We start from the raw sequence: 20,085 nt of genomic DNA, 5'->3' as shown, positions 1-20,085 counted from the left end.
TTCGGCTGAACTGCACTCAAACTTCGTCATGATTATAAAGTAGGTTTGAATTTCAAGAGTTGTTTCCCTTCGCACGCTGTTAAACACTTGAGGGAGGCGGGGAGTAGTAAAGCGCTTTGAGCAGTACTTCGACGGGCGCAATAGCCGAGTAGTTAAAGCGTTGGACTGTCAATCTGAGGGTCCCGGGTTCGAATCACGGTGACGGCGCCTGGTGGGTAAAGGGTGGAGATTTTTACGATCTCCCAGATCAACATATGTGCAGACCTGCTAGTGCCTGAACCCCTTTCGTGTGTATATGCAAGCAGATCAAATACGCACGTTAAAGATCCTGTAATCCATGTCAGCGTTCGGTGGGTTATGGAAACAAGAACATACCCAGCATGCACACCCCCGAAAACGGAGTATGGCTGCCTACATGGCGGAGTAAAAACGGTCATACACGTAAAAGCCCACTCGTGTGCATACGAGTGAACGTAGAAGAAGAAGAAGAGCAGTACTTCTGGCTGGAGAAACGCGCTATATATATAATGTCCATCATTATCATCATCATCAGTATTATTATTATTATTCGTTGAAAGGTCGAACAACTGATTGTGTTAATCAATCAGGATCATTCGTCCGACTGTGGGCAGGGAAGTTTCAGTTTCAGTTTCAGTAGCTCAAGGAGGCGTCATTGCGTTCGGACAAATCCATATACGCTACACCACATCTGCCAAGCAGATGCCTGCCCAGCAGCGTAACCCAACGCGCTTAGTCAGGCCTTGAGAAAAAAAGAAAGAAAAAAAGTGTGAATAAATAATAGATAAATACATTAAAAAAACTACTACTACTAATAATAATATGTATAAGGCGCAAAAACTTGATGAAGTCAACTATAAACGTACATAAAAATAAAAAAAATTAAAAGGTAATAACAATGCACAATGGTTTCCGAGTAGTGTTCAGGCATTATGGTGTAATGAGAGGACACGTTATTTGGTTTATTTATTCATTTATTCATTTATATCTGGTTTAATTATTTCTCTGAAATATCTCTTTGCCAGTTCTGTACAGACAGATGCGCAGTATCAGAATCGACAAAGCGGCAAGGCGCTGGGCTTAGTGACCCAGTGTTTACCAGTGATCTGAGTTCGATGCCCAGATTTTGGCATAGTGCTGTTGTATCCTTCGGGAAAGCACTTTTTCTCCATTTTTTTCTCAGTCCACCCAGATGTAAACGGGTGTCCACCCAGATGTAAACGGGTACGTACCTGATTTAGGTTGGGGAGGGTAAATTAATTAAAACAGCGGAAGGAGAGGACTGGGCCCCGCCTGTTAGTTCCTATGCCGAGCCCAAGACACAGTGGAATTGAAATAATCGTCCTGATGGTCGTAAATAGCTACGGGACCTTTAAGATATATATATATATATGTAGATATAGATATAGTGGGGTGATGGCCTAGAGGTAACGTGTCCGCCTAGGAAGCGAGAGAATCGGAGCGCGCTGGTTCGAATCACGGCTCAGCCGCCGATATATTCTCCCCCTCCAATAGACCTTGAGTGGTGGTCTGGACGCTAGTCATTCGGATGAGACGATAAACCGAGGTCCCGTGTGCAGCATGCACTTAGCGCACGTAAAAGAACCCACGACAACAAAAGGGTTGTTCCTGGCAAAATCCTGTAGAAAAAATCCATTTGTTAAAAACTAAAAATGGGTGGTGCTGTAGTGTAGCGACGCGTTCTCCCTCGGGAGAGCAGCCCGAATTTCACACGGAGAAATCTGTTGCAATAAAAAGAAATACAAATACAAATATATGTATGTATATATATATATATATATATATATATATATACATATATATATATATATATATATACAGATGCCTTGTGTTGAAGGAAGAAGCAACAATAGACACCTTCCAAAACAACAACTATTACTACTACTACTGCTGCTGCTGCTACAACTGCTGCTACTACTACTGCTGCTACTACTACCACTGCTACTATTACAAGAAGAAGAAAAACAACACTTAACTTCCAAGTTTTGGGGGGAAACTGAAAGCCATGAGGAAAACAAATGGTTCCGTTTTAAGTGTGTGTGTGTGTGTGTGTGTGTGTGTGTGTGTGTTTCTTCTTTCAATTTTTTTCTTCTATTTATATATATATATATATATTCTATTCTCTCCCTTTTCCCCCTCCAAACTTCAGAAAGATAATTCTTTTATCTACCTGTTCCACAATTCCTACATTCATTCATCAACAAGGTTTTTGTTCTTTGGAGGGGTTGGGGGCGGGGGGGTTGTTGTTGTTTTTGGGGTATTGAATTGTTATTGGTGGTGGTGGTGGTGGTGGTAATGGCGGTGGTGGTGGTGGTCTGTATATATATATATATATATATATATATATATGTTTGTGTGTGTGCTGTGTGTGTGTGTGTGTGTGTGTGTGTGTGTGTGTGTGTGTGTGTGTGTGTTTACCTACCCTCAAATGGACAGGAAAAGGGGACAGCATGATGGAAAACGCTATGAAAAACCAACGTTGGAAATGACATTTGTCCTTCGACGATATAAAGAAAATCTTATGATAGATAATGTCTTGTGGTACTGAGAAAAACACAAGTCATGTGACGGATATCTTCGCAGAGAAATATCTACAGCTTTGCTCTCGCAATATGAATTCGAACTAAGAATGTATGGAACGAAAAAGGAACTTTCGAACAATCACACGCCAGAACCCCATCCACCCACCGTAGAAAAATATCTTTAAATGATAAAATGTCAGTCACATTTGTTTTCGTGTGTGTGTGTGTGTGTGTGTGTGTGTGTGTGTGTGTGTGTGTGTGTCCCCTGCTCTTCCATTAAGAATATACAATGAAGACGATTTACACAAGTCAATCAATCTATACCCATAGTTGTTTGGTCGACGATTATCTTTATTATGTCTACATTTAACTGAATATAACTGCTCATCTAAAACAGAAATGTTTGTTCTGGGCATGAAAAGTTTATTTTTGCAGTAATCCTCCATACTCCAATAGGAGTGAAAGGATAATTAAAACTTGAAACTTGAAGCTTGTGTGTGTGTGTGTGTGTGTGTGTGTGTGTGTGTGTGTGTGTGTGTGTGTGTTACTGATTCCAATCAGTTTATAAATCTGTCGTTTCCCATCAGATGCTGAGATTTGTTCACTTAAAACAGGGTGTCAGTAACTGACAATTTTATTAATGTAACGTTTGTTTCAAGTTCAACTGGTTTTCTGTTCAGTAAAGTTCCATAGGCTTCTGAGCAAAGGAATCACAGAAAAAGTGCTCAATGAAATCAACGTGTATAGGGCAGTATGAGCGTCTGTTGTTTTCTAACTCGGAGTGTAGTTAAGAGAATATTTGTGAGATATGTTTTATATTCTGTGGTATTTTCCAGTGGATAACTTTGGTTTCTGTTGCGGTTTCTACAGCTCTTGAAAGGCAAATTTATCCAGATTATCAATAGATTTTCTGAGCCAGAAGTTACAATCTATTGTAGTTATTGTTTGCTTTTTTTTTTTTGCTTTGAATTCCGTTTATAGTCGTGGGCTTTGAATTGTATGAATGTGCGCAGCATTTATGTGTTTCTTTTTCTCACTGAATTGGTTGTTTAGGAATGGGGTTAACAAAAGTGTCAAATTCAAATATTGTGCCAGCTATGTTTTTACCTGTAAGGCTCTGTTTTCTAGTTAATGACAAAAGTCATTCTTCATCACCATGTGCAATGTCTCTACATTGTTCAATACCTTTTTTGTGCTATTTGTCTAGGTAAAGAGGTTTGTTTTTTGTAAGTAATAAGAGCTTCTTCTTTTTTTTTTAAACAACAGCTGATATTGGAAATTGTTACAAGTTCAATCCATGTGGTGTCATTGTGGTTTTGTTATCCAGATAGGTAGCGATAACCTACTTCCTAAACCTATTATCGATTTTTTTTTTCAGGTCGAATAGACGTTTTTGTCCTACAGTTTATATGGAATGCTTTATCATTTTACCACGGTTTGTTACCTCGCTTAATAGCCAGTACGGTATCGATGTCCACTTTTGGTGTTCTGTGGCATGAAACAGTCATCATGACCATTGGTAAATAGAAACATTTTTGTAGCTGAACCACACCTGTTTTTTTTTTTTTTTACAATATGTTTTGTCCAAGCAAGGGCTTAAAGAACCAAATATATTCTATACATTAGGATGTGAAATAGAATATACCGCTCTGAATATTGACCATTAAACATCAAAAGAACATAGTAATAATATCTGTCGGCACATCGATTCCATTTCCCAGCTTAGTCCTGTGCTTACGTATGGTGCTCATTTCTTAACACATTTGTTATCATTGCATATATATATGATAGTCAGTCGTGTCCGACTATGACCATCAGAACAGCAAAGGAGGCAACTGCTGTTCCGACTATTTGGACTAGAATTTGATTATAGTGGAGAGTGTCTTGCCCAAGTTACATCCCCACTCTCTCGGCTAAGAGGGTTTTAGGACAGTCGGCGTTGGGATGGTTCCCCAAAGGCTAACTAGCCCCCCAAGGCTGCAGCACTAAGAGCCAGTGCAATTTTGCCTCCTAGTTTGAAAGTTATAGTCCTTCACAAAAAGACTAAGCTGTAAATGATTTCCCATTGACTGGAGAAACCATTGAAAATACAGCTCTCACTTTGCTGTTGGCCCAAATGTAAACTTATGTCAATCCGTGATATAAGCCGAGTGTAGTACAGGCCCATATTCATTTTGAAAATATACTTGTCTCTTTTATATGCTTGTTTCTGGTCTTTTATGAACATTTGTGGTGTTGGCTTCACTTTCTTGATTCTGTATCTTGTATACATTGTTAGGGTAGCTGTTAGATACACATGTATGTTAAAATGTATGTATGCAGTGTGTGTGTGTGCGTGCGTGCGTGCGTGTGTGTGTGCGCGTGCGTGCGTGCGTGCGTGTGTGTGTGTGTGGTCACATTTTGGTGTGTGTATGTAACATAGATATAATGTTTTATGTTATCAAAAGCGTTTTTGTAAAGCACCTAGAGCAGATTTCTGGACAGTGTGCTATATAAGCATCCATTATTATTATTATTATTATTATTATACAACGAATTAAGCTATCAATAGAATAATGTAAAAATCTTGCATGTGTTTTGTTGACATATCATACAGTACGAATGCATGATTGAGAACCATTATATTATCATAATTTAAATACCTTTCTATTGAATAACTTACGAACTGTACAAAGTACAAGATGAGCACTCTATGTTATAAATGTATTCATATATCTGCCCCTTCCTATCCCTGTGGCTGCCTTTACTTCTACACTCCATCTCGCTCTCTACCATCGGCTTTGGATCCACTCTGTTTACGCATACCCAGATTCAAACACCCGACTGTTGGCCGCCGTTCTTTCTCTGTATCTTGACCTTGTAATTGGAATGAACTTCCTCTTTCGCTGCGACGGGTCTCCACACTCAGCTCTTTTAAGTCTGACCTTAAAACCCACCTCTTCCCAAAATAATGTAAGAATGTGTCTTTTTTTTATCTTGACAAAAATAACACTTGTTGTTTGAGAATACTACCATCTCCGTCAGAATACAGTTTGTTACAAAAAAAAAAAAAAAAGCAGCCACAACCAATCTTAATCTGGAACTGTTTACTCTCTCCATACGAACGGCGAAAGAGACAACGTTAATAGCATTTCATCCCAATTACCATCATCAAAATATTGCAAGCGGAAGGCTCTTATACTGAAGAGGTGAATGTTGACAAAGAATACCACAATTCTGACGACGGAAGCTAAAGGGTGGGTCATTAAGACACCCACTGGACATCCGAGGGGTCTGTGTAGAGGAGAAGAGAGGACTGGCCGTACTGAGTGAGTTAAATTTATCTCTTTGATCTTTGCTGCTGATATTAAAGATATGTTCCTCTCTTCAGGTTTCTTTTCAAGACAATTTATTTACAGGCGTGTGGTAATGCTGATTTACTCATCAATACGTCATGATTACATATTGTAAGAGGGGGTAGGATAGGGGAGAGGGTGTGGGGGTAAGAGGGGGGTAGGACAGGGGAGAGGGTGTGGGGGTAAGGGGGTAGGACATGGGAGAGGGTGTGGGGGTAAGGGGGGTAGGACAGGGGAGAGAGTGTGGGGGTAAGGGGGGTAGGACAGGGGAGAGGGTGTGGAGGTAAAGGGGGGTAGGACAGGGGAGAGAGTGTGGGGGTAAGGGGGGTAGGACAGGGGAGAGGGTGTGGAGGTAAGGGGGGTAGGACAGGGGAGAGGGTGTGGAGGTAAGGGGGGTAGGACAGGGGGGAGGGTGTGGGGGTAAAGGGGGTAGGACAGGGGAGAGGGTGTGGGGGTAAGGGGGGGGGTAGGACAGGGGAGAGGGTGTGGGGGTAAAGGGGGGTAGGACAGAGGAGAGGGTGTGGGGGTAAGGGGAGTAGGACAGAGGAGAGGGTGTGGGGGTAAGGGGGTAGGACAGGGGAGAGGATGTGGGGGTAAGGGGGGTAGGACAGGGGGGAGGGTGTGGAGGTAAGGGGGGTAGGACAGGGGATAGGGTGTGGGGGGAAGGGGGGTAGGACAGGGGAGAGGGTGTGGGGGTAAGGGGGGTAGGACAGGGCAGAGGGTGTGGGGGTAAGGGGGGTAGGACAGGGGAGAGGGTGTGGAGGTAAGGGGGGTAGGACAGGGGAGAGGGTGTGGAGGTAAAGGGGGGTAGGACAGGGGAGAGAGTGTGGGGGTAAGGGGGGTAGGACAGGGGAGAGGGTGTGGAGGTAAGGGGGGTAGGACAGGGGAGAGGGTGTGGAGGTAAGGGGGGTAGGACAGGGGGGAGGGTGTGGGGGTAAAGGGGGTAGGACAGGGGAGAGGGTGTGGGGGTAAGGGGGGGGGTAGGACAGGGGAGAGGGTGTGGGGGTAAAGGGGGGTAGGACAGAGGAGAGGGTGTGGGGGTAAGGGGAGTAGGACAGGGGAGAGGGTGTGGGGGTAAGGGGGGTAGGACAGGGGAGAGGGTGTGGGGGTAAGGGGGGTAGGACAGGGGAGAGGATGGTGTGGGGGTAAGGGGGGGTAGGACAGGGGAGAGGTTGTGGAGGGAAGGGGGGTAGGACAGGGGAGAGTGTGTGGAGGGGAGGGGGGTAGGACAGGGGAGAGGATGTGGGGGTAAGGGGGGTAGGACAGGGGAGAGGGTGTGGAGGTAAAGGGGGGTAGGACAGGGGAGAGGGTGTGGAGGTAAGGGGGGTAGGACATGGGAGAGGGTGTGGGGGTAAGGGGGGTAGGACAGAGGAGAGGGTGTGGGGGTAAGGGGGTAGGACAGGGGAGAGGGTGTGGGGGTAAGGGGGGGTAGGACAGGGGAGAGGGTGTGGAGGTAAGGGGGGTAGGACAGGGGAGAGGGTGTGGAGGTAAGGGGGGTAGGACAGGGGGGAGGGTGTGGGGGTAAAGGGGGTAGGACAGGGGAGAGGGTGTGGGGGTAAGGGGGGGGGTAGGACAGGGGAGAGGGTGTGGGGGTAAGGGGGGGGTAGGACAGGGGAGAGGATGTGGGGGGTAACGGGGGTAGGACAGGGCAGAGGGTGTGGGAGGTAGGAGGGGGTAGGACAGGGGAGAGGATGTGGGGGTAACGGGGGTAGGACAGGGGAGAGGGTGTGGGGGTAAGGGGGGTAGGACAGGGGAGAGGGTGTGTGGTAGGACAGGGGAGAGGATGGGGGGGCAAGAGGGGGTAGGACAGGGGAGAGGGTGTGGGGGTAAGGGGATAGGACAGGGGAGATGGTGTGGGGGTAAGGGGGGTAGGACAGAGGAGAGGATGGTGTGGGGGTAAAGGGGGGGTAGGACAGGGGAGAGGAGGGTGTGGAGGTAAAGGGGGGTAGGACAGGGGAGAGAGTGTACGGGAGGTGTGGAGAGACAGAGGGGAAGACATGTAGGTAGGTAGGTAGGTACAGTGGCGGGGAGAGGGGAGAGGGGAAAGGGGGGAAATGTTACGTGATGGGGTGGGACAGTAGGACGTGGGCGGGCAGCTGTGTCGTGTGGTGGCAGGGAGAGAGTAGAAAGAGGGAATTACGCATGAAACCTATTTAATGTGGATGGATGGATGGATGGAGTAGATGCATTTGTTTCCCTACATTAACTCTCTCCATACGAACGGCGAAAGAGACGACGTTAACAGCGTTTCACCCCAGTTACCACCATCAAAATATTGCAAGCGGAAGGCTCTTATACTGAAGACGTGAATGTTGACAAAGAATACCACAATACTGACGACGGAAGCTAAAGGTTAGTTCATTCAGACACCCACTGGACATCCGATGTGTCTGTGTAGAGGAGAAGAGAGGACTGGCCGTACTGAGTGAGTTAAAGAAAACAGTGGAGTGATGGCCTAGAGGTAACGCGCCCGCCTAGGAAGCGAGAGAATCTGAGCGCGCTGGTTCGAATCACAGCTCAGCCGCTGATATTTTCTCACCCCTCCACTAGACCTTGAGTGGTGGTCTGGACGCTATAGTCATTCGGATGAGACGATAAACCGAGATCCCGTGTGCAGCATGCACTTAACGCACTTAAAAGAACCCACGGCAACAAAAGGGTTGTTCCTGGCAAAATTCTGTAGAAAAATCCACTTCGATAGGAAAAAGAAATAAAACTGCACGCAGGAAAAAATACCCCCCCAAAATGGGTGGCGCTGTAGTACAGCGACGCGTTCTCCCTGGTGAGATCAGCCCGAATTTCACACAGAGAAATCTGTTGTGATAAAAAGAAATACAAATACAAATACAAACCAAATCTATGTGATACATTGTCAAAAGTAACAAGTCTTTACAAACAATGCAAACACATTCACAACAAACCGAAGTAAAAAAATAAAATAAAAATAAAATAATTAAATAAATAAATAAATAAAAAAGAACATTGGTAGAACGAGAAAATGATTCGAACTTTTCAGTGTATTATTGTTATTGCTGTTGTCGTCGTCGTCGTTGTTGTTGTTGTATCTTCGTCTTCTTCTTCTTCTTCTTAAGCAAACTGGTAATGATTTCTCTCCTCCTCCTATTTATCCATTTTCTTCTTCTCTTTCTGTTCTTCCTCCTCCTCCTCCTCCTCCTTCTCCATTCTTGTCAGTATTATCATGTTTCAATAGCTCTTGGTGTTGCTGCTGCTGTTTATCTTCTTGTTCTAATTCTGCTGTTCTCCAAAGATTCTACTTTTCTGTTTGTTTGTTTGTTTGTTTGTTTTTTCAATGTTCCGGAGGTATGTCGGACATTGATAAAAACAACTTCTCTGTTTCATACAGACTACTTGGCTTTGCGACTTCCTCCAAACTTGGCAATGGTGGGATAACAGTCCTACTTGCATCCTGCACACTTAGGGAAAGAAAAAAACAACAACAACAACAAAAAACTACACTAAAATTCAGTAAATAACAGTCCAGACTTTCTTAATAAAATTAAAAAAACCAAACAAACCCGAACCTGAGCTGCATGTTTTACATTTATTTGCTTATTTATCATCATTGTTGTCTTATTTATTTATTTATTTATTTATTTATTTATTCATTTATTTATTTATTATTATTACTACTACTACTACCTTTTTTTTCATATTATAATTATTATTTATTTATTTATTTATTTATGAACACATCTATTTTTTATTCACCTTTTTTACTTTGTTTTTTTGTTTGTTTGTTTGTTTCTCAAGGCCTGACTAAGCGCGTTGGGTTACGCTGCTGGTCAGGCATCTGCTTGGCAGGTGTGGTGTAGCGTATATGGATTTGTCCGAACGCAGTGACGCCTCCTTGAGCTACTGAAACTGAAACTGAAACTGAGCTGCAGGCGTCCTATAAAACAATGCCAACTGTAGCAATAAAAAAAGACAGAATGAAAGAATGCAACGAAAATAGACATTATTGCTCATGAAAGTGGTGTCACATATAGAAAAGGAACCAGGCAGTAGATGATCACAGGGCTTTGTACGGGTGAGGAGGGGGGTAGAGGAGGTGCAGGGTAATGTGTGTGTGTGTGTGTGTGTGTGTGTGTGTTGGAGCTCATGTACGTTTATATGTATTTGACTGTGCTTTCATATCTGTGAAACTGCATGTTCGGTGCATATCTGTTATGCATGTGTGGGTGTATGTGTGAATGTGTGTCTTCATGTTTTACATTTATTTGCTTATTTATCATCATTGTTGTCTTATTTATCTATTTATTATTATTATTATTATTATTACTACTACTACCCCTTTTTTATATATCATAATTATTATTTATTTATTTATTTATTTATGTACGCTTATCTATTATTTATTCACCTTTTTTTTTCTCAAGGCCTGACTAAGCGCGTTGGGTTACGCTGCTGGTCAGGCATCTGCTTGGCAGATGTGGTGTAGCGTATATGGATTTGTCCGAACGCAGTGACGCCTCCTTGAGCTACTGAAACTGAAACTGAAACTGAACACAGGGCTTAGTGCGGGTGATGAGAGAGGAGGGAATAGAGAGAAGAAAACGAACAGACAGACAGACAGATAGATAGATTGATTGTATTTCTCTTTTTTTCTCTTTTTGTCACAACAGATTTCTCTGTGTGAAATTCGGGCTGCTCTCCCCAGGGAGAGCGCATCGCTACACTACAGCGCCACCCCTTTTTTTTTCTTTTTTTTTTTCCTGCGTGCAGTTTCATTTGATTTTCCTATCGAAGTGGATTTTTCTACAGAATTTTGCCAGGAACAACCTATTTGTTGCCGTGGGGTTTTTTTACGTGCGCTAAGTGCATGCTGCACACGGGATCTCGGTTTATCGTCTCATCCGAATGACTATCGTCCAGACCACCACTCAAGGTCTAGTGGAGGGGGAGAAAATATCCGTGGCTGTGCAGTGATTCGAACCAGCGCGCTCAGATTCTCTCGCTTCCGAGGCGGACGCGTTACCTCTAGGCCATCACTCCACTCAAGAATGTAGATAGAGTGAGTGAGTAAGTGAGAGAATTTGTAGATCAACATCACAAAGCACGTTACTTGGACGTTGAATATGACTGTTTAATTTTGGGGTTGCAGAGTTGTTAGGGTTTTTCGATGTTTTTGTTTGTTTTTTGTTGTTGTTGTTTTTTATGCACCTTTAGTACTAGTTCCAGGTTTAATGTTATAGCTGGTGCAACTGCATAGATGAGAGAGAGAGAGAGAGAGAGAGAGAGAGAGAGAGAGAGAGAGAGAGAGAGAACATTATGCTTTGGGGTGGTTTTGTTGTTGTTTTTGTTGTTGATGTTGAACGTATGCGTGTACGTGCATGTCCATGTGTGTATATCATCTGCACTGAAAAAAAATGTGTGCCGTTTTCAGCTAGAAAAGGATGAAGGATAAGAAGAACAAAACTATAACATAAAATGTATTTTCTTCTCTCAAAACATTCACTTTTGACAGGTCTAAAAAGAGAGAGAGAAGACACAGGCTCTAACTCTGAAGAGAAGAATGACACCCCCCCCCCCCACACACACACACACCCCCACCCCCACCCCGCGCCCCCCAGAGGTGAATGCCAGTCACGTTCCCAACCTCGCCAACCAATCAAATCGCCGCTCACATCCAAGCCTTAGGATCGTCAACCGACATCACGCCAAGCACGCACACTTACGAGACATTAACAATGAGTCCTCTGTGTGTTTCCTGTTGTTGTTGGGTTTGTTTTTTTTTTAATTTTTTTTTTAATTTTTAACGAGGGTCGCTTTTTTCCCCCTTTTTTTTCTTTTTTTTTTTTTTTTTTTTTTTTTTTTGACAAGGGAGCACACTCATCCAGCACAAACAGTTAATCTCCTTTGTGTTGGGGAGCCATGATATGGAGCCATAAAAACGATGTCATGTCGTCTGGCCAGAGAGCGAAGCTAATAGAAAGCTCCCTTTAGTCTTCTATTAACGCCGACAGTTGCGTCACGATCTCGCGAGAGTTTGTCAAAGAATGATTATTTATAGAAAGTGTGGAGGAATGTTTATGTCAAAAGTCGGTAGGTGGTAGGATGAGGGGTGGTGGTGGGGTTGGGGATGGGTGTGGGGGGGGGGGGGGGGGGGGGGGGTTAGAAGAGAAGAATATCGTTTGTTGCACACCTTGTGTGACAGTCGGTTTAAGGCATAGGGAAGTTGGGAGAAAACTACGTGATTTAATCAGGCAAACAACAAAAAAATGTACAGAGATTGTAGTAGCTGCTTCCTCGTGAGTTTGTGTGTGTGTGTGTGTGTGTGTGTGTGTGTGTGTCGGGTTTCGGATGAAGATGTAGTGGGTATAGGGCAGAAGGATAGTTGGTTTCATGTCTGGAGATAGGCTGATTTGGATGAAGAGGTTAAAGCTTTGGGCGTTGACGACTATGATGCTTCTGGGTGTGTGTGTGTGTGTGTGTGTGTGTGTGGTGTGGTGTGGTATGTGTGTGTCTGTGGTGTGTGTCTGTGTGTGTGTGTGTGCGTCTGTGTGTGTGTGTGTGTGTGTGCGCGCGCGTGTGTGTGTGTGTCTCTGTATGTGTGTAGTGTGGTGTGATGTGGTGTGTGTGTGTGTGTGTTTGTGTGGTGTGTGGTGTGTGGTGTGGTGTGACGTGTGCGTGCGTGTGCGTTTCTGTTTGTCTGCCTGTCTGTCTGCTTGTGTTGTCTATGTTCTCCCCTCTGTCTCTGTGCCTTTGTCTCTGTCTCTCTGTCTCACTGTCTTTCTCTCTCTGTCTCTCTCTGCCGCCCTGTCTGTCTCTCTGTCTGCCTGTCTCTGTCTCTCTCTCTCTGTCTCACTGTCTTTCTCTCTCTGTCTCTCTCTGCCGCCCTGTCTGTCTGTTTGTCTGCCTGTCTCTGTCTCTCTCTCTTTCTCTCTCTCTCTATTTCTTACCATGCACCATGCTTCATGTTAATGTCACAAAGTCTTTTGCTTTTTTTTTTTTTTGTAACTCTTTGTCTTTTGGTTCATATTTATTTTAAGTTTCTTTTCCCATGTACACACACACACGCACGCACACACACACACACACACACACACACACACACACACACACACACACGCGCACGCACACAAACACACACACATAACATTATATAGAGAGAGAGACAGACAGAGAGACAGACAGAGACAGAGAGACAGACAGAGACAGAGAGAATGATAAAACCATTCAGACCTGGATGTCTTCATTTTCCACACAGAGGCAGTAGGCGCGTAAAAAATATAAAAAATAAAAAAATAAAAAAAACCAGCCTTGGTTCACATTTTAACTCTTTCCATACGAACGGCGAAAGAGACGACGTTAACGGCGTTTCACCCCAATTACCATCATCAAAATATTGCAAGCGGAAGGCTCTTATACTGAAGAGGTGAATGTTGACAAAGAATGCCACAATTCTGACTACGGAAGCTAAAGGCTGGGTCATTCAGACACCCACTGGACATCCGAGGGGTCTGTGTAGAGGAGAAAAGAGGACTGGCCGTACTGAGTGAGTTAAAGTCATGCACTTACTTGCGCTGGTGGAGAGGTTGAGAGCTGAGGAAAAGGGATGTGAATTAACTCTTTCACTGCCAAGCTCGCATTTATGCACAGGTGTGGTAGAGGACCCATGTCACTGAAAGGTGACCATTCATTGGTCTGTTATCCATGAGCCTACTGCTCTTAGTGTTCAGTGGTGGGATAGGCCATATTTTCTATACATCGCAGGGAGAATCCCCAGCTATTCTCAGCCACTGTCTTTTCTGTGTTTATACCACAAGGGAATATTGTACTAACTGACTGGCTGTGAAAGAGTTTTTTTAAAAATCCCTCATTAATCTTATTATAAATATGGACAAAGAAGCACATGATAAACAAAACAAAAACAAAACCGTAAAAAAAAATATATATATATATGTACGGCTTATTGGAAGATTCATGATGAAGAAAAAGATGATGGTGATGATGATAATGATTATGACGAAAGGTGGTTGTTGTTGTTGCTGCTGTCGGTGGTGGTGGTGGTGATGGTGGTGGTGGGGGGGGGGTGTTTTTTGTCGTCATAGTCATCATCATCATCACCATCATCGTCATCATCATCATCGTTCTTCTTGGTGGTGATGGTGGTGTCAATGATGCATCTGTTGATTAACAAATAGTAAAGAGTGGTAACTCTCTCCATTACACAAGGTACACAACTTCAAGTCGGTGATGCTTACGCTACCGATTCAGCTAGCACACAGGTAAAAATAAAAGGTACATTGGAACAAACCCAGACACTTCCTAAAAAAACAGGAAGCGCCGGGCCTGTCCTTATACCAATCATTTGACATGTGCACACAGCAGCAAAGACAGAAGAAATGTGCAAAGACACAAATTAGCTTTTATTCAAGACTGGCATAGCCTCTTTAATCTCTTGAATAAGCCACACAGTTGTGTAGTACCTTGTGTAATGGAGAGAGTTACCACTCTTTACTATTTGTTTATCATTTCACTCTCTCCATACGAACGGCGAAAGAGACGACGTTAACAGCGTTTCACCCCAATTACCATCATCAAAATATTGCAAGCGGAAGGCTCTTATACTGAAGAGGTGAATGTTGACAAAGAATACCACAGTTCTGACGACGGAAGCTAAAGATTGGGTCATTCAGACACCCACTGGACATCCGATGTGTCTGTGTAGAGGAGAAGAGAGGACTGGCCGTACTGAGTGAGTTAACATCCAGATGTATCTGTTGCCACTAGCCATCGTGATCCTAACTTGCCTCAGGAAGATTGTGGAAACACACAGACAGCACAGTCAGTACTTTTCACGAGACAATGGCAACCACTGACTCACCCCCCCACCCACCCACCTCTAAACACACAAACACACATGCGCGCGCGCACACACACACACACACACACACACACACACACACACACACACACACACACACACATGGACGCATACATACAAAACACATGTAACAGCATGTATTTTTTGTTGCACTTTCCCTTTCCTTCCCCTCTTATACTCCTCCCCCTCTTCTTGAAAACGCTGTCTCGAAGATAGAACTCACCCACAACACACACACACACACACACACACACAGCACACACACACACACACAGCACAGCACACACACACACACACACACACACACACAACACACAGCACACACACACACACACACACACACACACACACACACACACACACACACACACACACACACACACACACACACACACACACACACACACGCACACACACAGACAGAGACATACATTCATTCACACACACACACACACACACACACAGCGTATTGTGTGGATAACCTGCAGGGTTGCATAATTATGAACAGCAACGAGAGCTAGAACGACCCTTTTGTCGATTCTTTCCGGAAACTGCTGTCCATAAAAAATAATTCTCACGACCAGTCACACATAAAATGTTTTGGAGATTTTGAAACAGAAGAACAATCGACAATCAACGCACAACAAACTTTTACATAACTATCTCTTATATGTGACGACGTTTATAAAGTTCAGCGGGGGGAAAAAAAAATCATTTTTGGACTACAGTGTCTGAAATAAATGGAGTGATGAATCATTCATATGTCATTCCGTCATGACACATGGCATTTACCTCCCATGATAATTATTCATCTTGAAATTGTGAATATTCTTGGAGGAGACGTTATATATGGTCAGGTTTTATTATTTGCTTAACATGCGTTAATGACACACATCACGCGCACACGCGCTCGAGCACGTGCGCGCACACATACACACACACACACATACACACACATACACACACACATGCACACACACACTCTCTCTCTCGCGCTCTCTCTCTCTCTCTCTTTCACACACACACACACACGCGCGCACACTCCGGCAGCCAAATGACGATTTTGGGTTTGACCTAAAAAAAAATTGGTCTCTCACCGGTTTTGAGTTCTTTAGTGTCCCTAGATCACATATCCAACTGATGCCACCCTGTCATTGTTGAGATTTTTGAGAAATCCAACATGGCCGACCTGAACTGCAAAAAAAAAAAAGGTATAAAAAAATATTTTAAATACGAAACGCTATCTTTGTGACAGACTTCCCAGGAAATGTTTAACAGAAGTTATTTTTAAAGAAAACTTCATTTTTCATTGTTTACATTTCAAAGATGGCTGCCAATATGGCGGCCGAAAATAAAAACAGTTACGGCACATGTTCGGGTTCACTTAGAGCGATAGTTTTCTTTCTTGCGACAAAACGGCAATGTTTGTTTCCTACTTTGGGATACGTAGAATATATTTTGATTCATTTACATAGCTCGATTATATTTCATAACATAAAAATGGCCGCCCAAATTCAAGAAATGGATGGGTGTGGAGGTCGGAGGCCAATGTGATTTTCTGACAAACTAGAATGGTACGTTGCACTATTGACATAAAACACAGTAGAGTAAATTACTCTACCACAAGTAAACGGGAAACATTGTAAAAGCGTTTATATATAACATGTAAACTGGAAAAATTGTGTATATATATAAAAAAGTAGGTCAGCGTCAGACGGTCAGAAAACCATCACACACACACACTAACAGAAAGTACTAACATAGGATACTGCACAATGTGGCTGGAAACTTACCAATATGTAAGTCATAACCACGTTGCACTGCTATAATGTGTTATGAAAGTAAATGTTTTGTGCGGACTTTTTCAGTCAGAGCGCAAAAGAAAAAAGGCCAACAAAAAACATGGCAAATATATTTTTTGTCTGTGAATCAAGCACAGAGGAGTCATTACTTGCAGTATCAGGTTCTTCATTGTCTTCTCCGTCAAGGACATCAGAACATTTGGTCCACGGGTTTTGACAGCTTTCGTTTCTATAACATTTTCAAAAGACAGTGCATATCATTCGTGCAGTGGGATATCCACACCGTGCAGTTGAACACTGTTCTTCTGTACTGCAGCCACACTTCAACATTTTCAGCACTCAGCAGGTGCTGCTTCAGGCAAAGTTCTGGCGGATCAGGATCCAGTGTTTCTTTTCACATGGATGCCTGCAGATCAGCACGTTTCACATTCTCAGTGAAGGCTGCTGCTACTGGTCGCAGTGATCTCAGTTTTGCTTTGGAGTTGCTGCTGATTTTCTTGATGTTTCAAAGAATCAGGCTTCAAACCTGATCTTGGTCATTTCTGTGCATTTGCAGCCGTAACAAGCACCAATAAACTGAGTAGATTGCTGGATGACGTGATCGAAATAAGATTCTGGGGTCCTCAAGCTTTCAAGTGAAAACCCTTTTTAAAGAATATTCAGAACTGTGGCTTTTCCGATACCCCAAATGTATGCCACTGTGTCACAACCCGGGTGGTCGTGTGCTGCTGGATGGTCTGGAATGATACAGATGTTCATGCTCTTTGACTGTCGCGGCGATGTAACCTGATGTTTTCTGGGAGGATGTGCCTTCCATCACAACAGCAGCAACAGCAACGGTGATCAGCTGGGGATGAGATGCCGTTCTTGACTTCAACAGGGATGGGGTCATCAGCAGTCACTACGAGCTTGTGCTGAAGGAACCCTTGAACCTGAAGACCACGCACCTTTTCCAGCAGCTGCTCACATATGATGGCAATCATCTGTATTTTGTTGTCAGTCACTGTCAGTGCTACACTTTTAGGAGGCAGAACAGTGGCTGGCCTGAGCTGGTGACGCCTTGAGGCTGTTTCCACAGCTCCAGAGGACCTGGTGGTGCTTTTGATGCTGACTGGATAATATCTGTCAAAGACAAGACAAACATTACTGTCTTTCAATTTGGTAATAATCAACTCCAGGAATCTGTCCACATACGTTGCCTGATGTACTGAGTACTGAGTACTAAGTACTGATGGCCAACAGACAGTCCACAGCACTGCACAGACATCGATGATCACAACATCAGCTTTCTGACATGTACGTGTGGACAGATGAGACTGCAGTTTTCTTTTCAGTATAGACTTTGTGGCGGAAGGTCTCATGAGCTCACTGTCTGTAAACATGGAAGCTGGCATTGGCGCCACCTCATGTTGAAATGTTTTCCAGGTCAATAAAATGTGTGCTCATTAGACTCGTGACGACGGGCGCAATAGCCGAGTGGTTAAAGCGTTGGACTGTCAATCTGAGGGTCCCGGGTTCGAATCACGGTGACGGCGCCTGGTGGGTAAAGGGTGGAGATTTTTCCGATCTCCCAGGTCAACATATGTGCAGACCTGCTAGTGCCTGAACCCCTTTTGTGTGTATATGCAAGCAGAAGATCAAATACGCTCGTTAAAGATCCTGTAATCCATGTCAGCGTTCGGTGGGTTATGGAAACAAGAACATACCCAGCATGCACACCCCCGAAAACGGAGCATGGCTGCCTACATGGCGGGGTAAAAACGGTCATACACGTAAAAGCCCACTCGTGTGCATACGAGTGAACGCAGAAGAAGAAGAAGAAGAAGACTCGTGACTCTGCTGTAGATGAGTTCTGTGTCAAACGTGGTTCCAGATCCTTTTATGTCGCTTTTCAGCTGACAGTCATGGTGACGATCTTCGAACTTAGGGAAGCATTGAACCCTTCCGGCCATGTGCTCTCTTCTTCTTCTTCTGCGTTCACTCGTATGCACACGAGTGGGCTTTTACGTGTATGACCGTTTTTACCCCGCCATGTAGGCAGCCATACTCCGTTTTCGGGGGTGTGCATGCTGGGTATGTTCTTGTTTCCATAACCCACCGAACGCTGACATGGATTACAGGATCTTTAACGTGTGTATTTGATCTTCTGCTTGCATATACACACGAAGGGGGTTCAGGCACTAGCAGGTCTGCACATATGTTGACCTGGGAGGTCGTAAAAATCTCCACCCTTTACCCACCAGGCGCCGTCACCGTGATTCGAACCCGGGACCCTCAGATTGACAGTCCAACGCTTTAACCACTCGGCTATTGGGCCCGTCGCCATGTGCTCTCAAATTCCTCCATCTGTTTTGTCAACGTTGACGTTCTGGTTGGATATTATCATTCCAGTGGCGATGCTGACAATGCTGCTGTATGGTCGTTTGGAGCAAGTGGGTTGATTCACACCAGAAGTTTCCTTTGATTTTTGTCTCTGTCTTTGGCATCGGACTGAATGCACACTGGCATTTCTTTTTTTTTTTTTTTTTTTTTTTTTTTTTTGCTGCCCCATCATCTGCGCCGTTTCAGTGGCATTACTCCCACGCCGCTCATTTAGATTCCCCCATACACGACCACACCCGGGTTCGTCCGTCGCAGTTCCAGCACCGGCAGTCCACAGGGAACCATCGATGTTAGGTCGCCTGGAGGCCACACACCAGAGGAGACCCTGCACTGCTGCTGAGTCACTTCGGTGGTGTTCAGTGGTGCCTGTTCTGTTTTAACGTACTTAGGACACCACCTACTAAGCCCCCTACTAACGACAATAATGGCTTAGTCGCGGAGCCAGACTAAGTGAGCGTCTCCCCCAGAGTGGAGACCGCCACCACGTCCCTCAAACAACAGCCCCCCATGAATCTGCCGACACTGACGACATTGACAGGACTCCCCCCAAGCACGGAAGTGGAGGGGTAACATTTGCATTTCTTATTGTGGAATGTAACGTTTTGTTATTCAGTGTTCTTCTGCTCCTGATTCTCAGAGATTCCTATGATCAGCTGGCTGAGAGTGTGGGGACTGAGTGCCCATCTGGCTTGTGCACCAGGGTTCAGGGGGATGCCAGTCAGACCACTTGGACCATGACCTTCTGACTTTTTGGGGATGGCGACTGTTGCGTTGGATGCGGTGCTGGCTTCTTTTTGCGTTTCAGGTAGCGATTGATGTGAAGAGAAGAGGTGTAAGTGGACGCGCGGTTAAGATGGCGTGTTCAGAAACAGAGAGTAAACTTCCCAGTTTATTTATGCAGAGATGAATGCTGCTGGAAGTAGCAAATTTCCTCTCCCACCTGTTGAAAAAAAGACAGAGGTATGTTCAGCATGTGCACACATGCGCGTGGGCGTGCACACAGACAAATAGACAGACAGTCTCTCTCTCTCTTACAAACACCCATCAACCCACCCACCCACACGCACGCACGCACGCATGCACACACACACACACACACACACACACACACACACACTCATCTCACACACACACACACACACACACACACACACACA

General features: G+C 44.4%; 1 protein-coding gene across 1 annotated transcript in view; it reads left to right on the top strand.

The window, feature by feature from the left end:
- LOC143277797 (sodium-coupled monocarboxylate transporter 1-like) overlaps positions 1 to 19,674 on the top strand; it is a 64,917-nt gene extending 45,243 nt beyond the window's left edge. The window contains exons 17-19 of the mRNA XM_076582700.1: positions 16,863 to 17,005; positions 17,427 to 17,531; positions 19,566 to 19,674. Coding sequence (XP_076438815.1) covers positions 16,863 to 17,005; positions 17,427 to 17,531; positions 19,566 to 19,674 — 357 coding nt within the window. The remainder of the gene's footprint in view (positions 1 to 16,862; positions 17,006 to 17,426; positions 17,532 to 19,565) is intronic.
- Positions 19,675 to 20,085: the final 411 nt, after the last annotated feature.

This window comes from Babylonia areolata, chromosome 35 (assembly GCF_041734735.1).
Source record: "Babylonia areolata isolate BAREFJ2019XMU chromosome 35, ASM4173473v1, whole genome shotgun sequence".
Classification (NCBI taxonomy): domain Eukaryota; kingdom Metazoa; phylum Mollusca; class Gastropoda; order Neogastropoda; family Buccinidae; genus Babylonia; species Babylonia areolata.
The sequence above is the reverse complement of the archived record's forward strand: the minus strand, read 5'-3'. Positions and strand labels throughout refer to the sequence as shown.